The sequence below is a fragment of the Rhizopus microsporus genome (assembly GCF_002708625.1).
Source record: "Rhizopus microsporus ATCC 52813 unplaced genomic scaffold scaffold_16, whole genome shotgun sequence".
Taxonomy (NCBI): domain Eukaryota; kingdom Fungi; phylum Mucoromycota; class Mucoromycetes; order Mucorales; family Rhizopodaceae; genus Rhizopus; species Rhizopus microsporus.
This window is the reverse complement of record NW_019671931.1, coordinates 130,248-138,148: the sequence shown is the minus strand read 5'-3', so window position 1 is coordinate 138,148 and position 7,901 is coordinate 130,248. Positions and strand designations below refer to the sequence as shown.

The following is a 7,901-nucleotide window of genomic DNA, read 5'->3' as shown; positions in this document are numbered from 1 at the left end:
TTTTAGTCTGGTTAATTCTAGTCTTTATTCTTTTTAATTGATACTTCGTATTCAACGAAGTTTCAACAAGCAAAAATAAGGGTCATAGCTCCTTGATAAAGTTGATTCCTTGTTAGCCTCGAAAAAATGCTAAACGCAGTAGATACTTGTTTAGTATGTTACGATTTACTATTCAAAAATGTTGATAAACTATATACAAGCTATATTACATCGTAATATTTTAGCATGGTATACGTTTCACCACTACTGTCACTTTCGTCAATTATCTTACTTGTAAAGGGATTCGACTGAGCGTTAGGTGTGATAGGGTAACTCTCAACAGATAAAAAAGCAAGGAAATACTTTGAAATGCTCTATTAGGAAAAATTATATGAAGAACAAATTACATGGAATAAAGGACTCTATTTATACTTTTTGAGATACACGACTTTTGGGGAGATCTTGTATCGAATTAATACTGCTCATTGGTTAATTCACGATATATAGATGGTGACTAAACTGTGGATGTTGAGAATAATGCGATCTCACGTAAATACGTATTATATAAAATTTTATTTGACAAGAAAGTACTTTGTTAATTCAGTCGACACATAATCATGTGCCTGACCAATTGTTAAAGATAGATATGAAACCTAGACAGTGAGGAGAGATAATGATCCGAGGAATCTTTACAAATCTTTTTTTTATAGAATAAACTAGTATGAATGTTTATATCATCATAAATTAAGAAACGCTCTATTATAAAGCTGTAGATCATTAGGTTCTCTTTATATCTCAATGCAACTTAATGTCAATCATTGGACTTATTCACGCTAGGACTTCTAATACAATTATATTCACATAAAGATTATTTATTCCTTATTACATAGTTCAATGGCAGGTCATAGGTAAACCTTGTCCTAATGGATGATGCTGCTTAAGCTTTATAGCACAATTTATTCTATATTATGTCTAGCTTATAACAGTAGGTATTGAAAAGATGTTTTAACTTGGATCCTACTTTTTCATAATGATAAGTTAACTATTATTTAACTTTATAATCAATATAGGTACGCCGTATACTACTGGGGTCGGTTGAAGTATTGTTTTTCTCACCACGAGATCAGCAGTACTGATGCTACATAACGCTTTTGAAAGTCCGTCGTCCTCTCCAGAAGCAGCTTTTAGCTAACTTTTCAGCTTCATATACGTTCGCTTTTTGTTCGCAAATATGATAAGCAGTTTAAACAGTGTGAGTTTAAAACGAGAAGCGTTTAATATTTTATTATAAACAAGACGACAATGTGCGCCTTTTATAAGCTTTTGTCGTATCCGAACATAATTCACGCTTATTGAAACTAAAGAAGTTACCCTTACAATAACACTTACTAGTACATAACATCATTTCTTGATTCAGATGTCACAATAGTAAAACTAGGGAATCCTTAATTAAGCTAGTCTACTCCAAAATAACTGTTAGACCTACGTCAACTGTAATCCCACAGTAAACTTGAATAGTATAAATAAGAACCACTCTTTATCAATAAAGAAATTAATTCAGTCTTGTTGTATCTTATTGTCTATTACTACTTTTAACATTATCAGAGCTTTATATAAAATTACTAAGCTAATTTGTATGTGTGAGTGTGTTTTTTCCTTAGGAACCCTCATTGGAAGACATAGAAGAAATCATTACTTATAAACAAACCATAGACTCATCTTATATAATAAAGCCTGCTCTATCTACTCTTTCTGCGAACCAAATGAGTATTCTCAAACTAATATATCAAATAAATGTTTTCTTGTTGTAGCTTCTAGAGTTACTTTTCGAATTCTTCTTTCGAGACTGCCATTTTTCTAAGCTTATTCCTTAGCTATTAATTACACCACTAATCTCTGAATAGAAATGATTTCAAGAATAAGCCTATTGAGCATCTCTACACAAATAATACTATATTGTTGACATATCCCAACAGAGACATGTATATTGAATCAAAAGTAACTGCTTTATATTAACAAATGAGTACATCTGTTGAAGAGAACGTCACAGTAGTGAAGTTAACCAGCCCACGTATAGCTTATCTTAACCTACATCAGTTATAATCTCTAGTAAGCTTGAAAAGAACTTGATGTTATCATGTGCGGTATACGGTATATGTATATTAGTATCAAAAGAAAGGTCTGAAGTCGAAGAGGCAATAGTTTGAGGCTTGTGAAAATACTTTAGTGCTTTGTAGAAATGTTTATATTGATAGTTTTAAACTGTTGAGCATGTTGGAGTTATCATTGCCTGAGTGATAAGATATAATTAATTAAAATGTTTAGCTTGTTTACATCCACCCTATCTGCCCTCTGCACTTTAGCCAACTTTATAACATACATAAAGTGAATCTTACTTTTTCAGTAATATAAACCATTAAATGTACCCATGTTCATAATAAACACTGAAAGGCCTCATCATTCATTGCTTGTTCTGAATACTAGCCATATATATTTTCAAATATCCAGTTTAACGCCAATACCTTTTCATGTGTGAAACCCTTCTGTTAGTATTCTTTATGACTGTGCTATTATATACCCTTGTAATAGTTTCTGATGATAAAAGTATAAGCAAAATATTCAATAGTACAAGCGGGTGTAAATTAAGAATGGATTCAACCGTAAGTGTATAATATCGACGCCTGCATAAGCACACTATAATAAAACACATATAAGAATTATAGTACTCTATGTGAATGCAGGCTAATTCCTTTTGACTTTATCATAAAAGTATACATGGATTGGGTTAGCTTCCTTTTTTAATAATTACGAACTCTTTCTGAATTACATATCGAAAGGATGGTTGAAGCTATTACTTTGATGATATACTATTACAAGTGTCAAGTATATACATGTATGTATGTAGTGTAGCACATACAATGAAAAGCTATTATTACTGTGGCTTATTTAAAATCTTATAACATACACTTATATCAAGCCAGGAAAGCTACCTTGGTGATATATGTGGCTTGGATTTGTGATAATAGCATATGAGTCATTGTATTTATAGCATTGATTGGTTTTGTTCAAGACAAGTATTATGATAAACAAAACAATGAAACAAACTCTAGTATCGCCTATAGTATCACTATATTCCAGTTTGTACTCTGTAGCTATCGTTATTACTATTGTAACTAGGGAAAGAAAAAAACTCTTTTCAAACAAAGGGGTTGCGTTTTGATGCAATATAAGCATTTAATCGCTTTGGAATAATAAATTGATGCATGATAAATTAAACAAATAAAGATAAACTCATTTACTTTATCTTTTTTTTTTCTTGATGAATAAAGAAAGGGGATGCTGTGTATATAAATGAAATATGGCTAAAGATAAAACTTTTGACACTCCCGTTATAACAAAGAATGATTGCGGTTTAAAACTCAGTCAGCTACAAACTTTTTTATTACAAAACTATTTCATTATTCTTTTATTTTTTTAAATTTTAATTCAAATGAAGAACCACAAAGCAAAACGTAGAGCGCAATCTGAACAAAGAGAAAGCCCTAATGGAGAGGTAGTAAATTAAACAAGCGGAGAAGATTAAATTACTAATTAGTCATGTTTAGACATATTCTCATGCCCTCATTAGTTTGTTCTCTTTGGTTACAGATGTGAAAAACGAAATCACTGAATTAAGAAAAGAGCAACAGACATCAAGAGAGAGAATGATCTCCCTACAAGAGCAAATTGCAAGACTTAGTGGGCATATAGACCCTAACCAGGTTCGTTCTCCAAGCCTATCTCATTCAACAACAAATTCAGATGGCAATGGTGAAAGATCAAGACAAGACAATAATAGACTCTATGGCACTACTGACTGGTCACCATACTATGTGGGTGATGCTACCAGATCAATAGTGTACAATGGCCCTCTGGGTCCGTACATGTACAATCCATCTTACTCGTACGTTTCTTCAAATGTAAACACCTCTGATGCTCGTCATGTTGAACAACCTTACTTTCATAGTCATTTGAGCTCTAATGCAACAAATTCTCATTACATTCCGCAGGCCACACGTAGGCCTCCTTCATCTTATTTTACACAATCCCTTCCCCACGCAAAGATGTCTTCAGCAAAGTTGGACAAATCCAGCCCCAGTAGAACTGAGTCACGGCAAGAAGAACCGCACAACGACCCCGCTTCGCCAGTGGAACAAAATTTGGAACACACTTTGAGCGAACAAGAAGAAGAGAACCAAACAAGCTCCAGGAGAGTTACGCGTTCATCTACCAAGCCAAATCAGCAAAGGGTTACTACCAGACGTTCTAGTCTTGCGAATGCTGCCAAAAAGAGGGCACCTCCAAAGTTGCCTTCATCTGCTCTTCCACCTAAGAGACGTGCGCGCACAGTCAAATCTTACCGCATAGTGTCGGATAGCGAAACCGAAAGCACTGATGAGTCAGAACAGGATCCTACGGAAGAGATAAATGTAGGTAACAAAAAGCAAAATAATAGAGAAAAGAATGACAGCAAGAACAAAAGCAATGGTAAAACGTCAAAGGCAACACAAGATACGCCTGCTTTAGATCAACAGTCTAAGGAAATGGAAGAAGATAACGAAAGAAATGCTAATGATCAGGAAACGAAAAATTCAGAACAAGGCGCCTATAATATGGATCAAAACAAGGAGGATGCATCAACACAAGAAAAAGAACAAGAAAATTTGCCTGAATCAGCCAAGCTCAGGGAAGATGCACAAAACACAGTTGTTCGGGAGGCACCAAGCTCTCAAAGGAGTAGTAGTACGTCTACCGTTGATAAGCCTCTCATCCCGGTTGTGATTCCTGCAAAGCACATCCCAAAGAGATATGGACGTCAAACTGTTAATCCTAAAACAACTCTAGTTGACGGCGACTTCTTTGGAATTATAAGCATGAAACAAAAGGAAGAAGCCGAGAAGCAAAAGAATGGTAGTAGAAGCTCTAGTGATATCAGTATCGACAGTAGAGAGAATCTCAAACCATCTGAAATATTATCTATCCAAAGTGTTTTACAGAATGAGCATGCAAAAGATATTACTCATGAAACAGTGAATGATACACAAGACATAGCACATGTAGAGACAAGAATTGTTAAAGAGCAAGTCATTGGCATTGAAGGAGAGTCTGAAGCAGAAACTCGCAGTTTAAAGACTAAAAAAGCAAACCAATCCTCTGTTAACTACGATTCTGATGCATCAGGTTTAAGTTATCTTTCAGCCACGGATAATAACACAGATACAGAGGCAGATTATAATACATACCGTCTAACAGCAAAAGATGAATCTACGCCCTCTGAAAAAATGGCGCGTGCAAAGGAGTTAGAGTTTGAACTTACTCCTGAGGAACAATTAGCATCTGAAGGTCTCCTGACTCCACTCATTCGGGTACCCTTGGATGCAAGCAAATCCACTGCGGATGTTGTTATGCAAAAAGCAAATCTGAAAAAGAACAGCAAAAAGAGAGTATTCGAACGGTAAATGCTTGAGTATATATAAATATTTTATTCTACAGTTTTACTCACATGCTCGTGATATAGTGAGGTTAAGTTATTAGGTGTTGAAAAGAAGGAGATCAAGAAATTAGGCGACTATAGAGAACGTAAACTCAGACCTAGATTTGAGAAAAAGAGGCTCCATATCTACTGAACTTATACTTTTTAAACCATTTTTGTAAATTTCCCATCTATCCTTTTCTCCTTTAGCATTGATTTAACCAAATTTTGATAGTAAAGCCCTATTTTATTCATAGTCAAAAATCATGGTTTTGAGGATTTGTACATCTTTAGGTCATGTGTAACTTATGCATCTGCTTGGCTACACAAATTGTTCAAAACAATATAAACATAAAGTTGATAACAAAGTATAATAGGATTCACAAATAATACTTTATTAATTGAGCTATATCACTCAAATGACACACAGATGCATGGCTGTACGACTATTGCAATAGAAAATTAAAAAAGAAAAACAGCAACTCATTTTCTTATCTTTAACATCAACTAACAAAGTACAAACACACACAATAGTACTTTGTGCACAAGGAGTAACGCAAACTATTTTCCAAAGCTCATATAAAGAATATGAAAAGAATAAAAGATTGAAATAGAAATATATTTGTAAAACATGGTAGTAGCAAAGAAGACAAGTGGTCAAATATCTCTAAAGCGATAAGAAAATAGACATTTTGCTTGCTATTAGCAAATGCTAGAAATGGAAACTACTGTACATATCTCGGTTAAGAAAAATATGCATATAGATAGCTATATTGTCTATACCAAGGCTTCATTAAAGGTTGATCAATCTATATAAGAAACAAGGAGTGTAAATTGAGATAGAAAGGGATTATAAAGTGAACACATTTGAACAACTAGTCAATGTCCATAAGTGAAATATACTTTAAAAAAAGCAAGCTTGCTTAAAATGCAATGGCCAAAACGATACTTCTTTTTCTTTTCCAATAGGCAGTTTGTTACTATAGAGACACAAGTTTCTATTTTGTGTAAAAACTGCGCATACAAGAGTAAAGCATAACTACACCTATTACAAAAGGTCAGTTTTTTTAATTTTGCTGTAAAAAATGAAGTAAATATCCGTTTAAGTGACATACATGCCCTAATGAAAGAGAACAACATGAAGAAAACCTGTCCGCATACATGCAGAATATAGAACAATGTTTTAAATTACCTTTGTCTCATATTCTAACCTGATGAACTGAAACAGTTTATCATTCTTTATTTTTGAGAATAAACCGATATTTGATAAAGTAGAACTTTTACTTGGTTTGATTATAGCATTGCTTTATCTATGAAATATTTGGTGATTTTAGAATATAAGAAATTCCAATATTACTGGCCGATGTACATTTAATTTTATATCTATCAGTATGTTTTTGCACTTTACAAACTTCTGAAGTTGTTGCTGCATGAATTATCTATTAAAACAACCAAACAATTTGTGGAGTGTAAAGTGTTTGAATGATCTCGCTTAACCTTCATAATCCAGTGATAAAATACATCAATTTTCAGTAGCTGTGCGGTATTTACCCTATAAATACTTGCTCTTATCGTATGAGATTACTATAAATCTATACTCTAAGAATGAACAATATAAAAAGACTAAAAACAATACATGTTATTACCATATAACGCAACATGCCCAGTTCTCATTGGCCATTGCTGTAATCAACAATAGAATTAACACATCAAAGAATAAATCCAATAGTTAGATCACCGATGGTGGTCTCTTTGACAGCATGGCGTTATTGACAGATGAATTAGAACCATAATCAACCACAAGTAAACCTATCAAGCATGTAGATACAAGCTATGTAATAGACTTTCGAATCATTGACTCTGAATACCCTTATTCTAAATATCCTTTGAATTGGAGCTTTATATTATCAAATAAAAGAGTCTTAAAAATATTGGCCTGTCTTTTTGATAATATAAAACAGCCATAACTAAATCGGTTCCTTAATAATTCTGTCTTCATAGCGAGCCCTCTCTCTCGCCTTACTACAAAATAAAGAGGTTATATAGAGATCTATAGGCTTATGATTCGCCTACTACTTCTTTATATATTCGATATATATTACAAGTTGCTATAGATAACGAAAAACCCCTGTGAAATTTGTCCTGACGACCGTTTTCAAATGCCTTGAATATGATATACTGATTTGCTAAAAGAATTACGAGCCTCAAATGAGACACAGAAATAAAAATTACCATACTAAAAGGTAACTATTGGCGTACACTTACATGACAGAGAGAGCATTAGATAAATATATTACTACTTACTTCTGTAGAGTATTACTATCATTGTAAGCGGGCCTAGCTATGTTTCACATAAGTGAAGCAACGTCAAATGCTCTGTAAAAGACAAAAGTCAGCTTAATATACACTT

General features: G+C 33.4%; 1 protein-coding gene across 1 annotated transcript; it reads left to right on the top strand.

Annotated features, from left to right (window-relative positions):
- The first annotated feature begins 3,458 nt into the window (after positions 1-3,458).
- On the top strand, positions 3,459-5,742 carry RHIMIDRAFT_261899 (uncharacterized protein). Its single transcript, XM_023611577.1, has 4 exons — positions 3,459-3,532; positions 3,585-3,922; positions 3,986-5,473; positions 5,537-5,742. Exons 1-4 carry the CDS (start codon positions 3,470-3,472, stop codon positions 5,643-5,645), a joined length of 1,998 nt encoding a protein of 665 aa, XP_023463339.1. The 5' UTR covers positions 3,459-3,469; the 3' UTR covers positions 5,646-5,742.
- Positions 5,743-7,901: the final 2,159 nt, after the last annotated feature.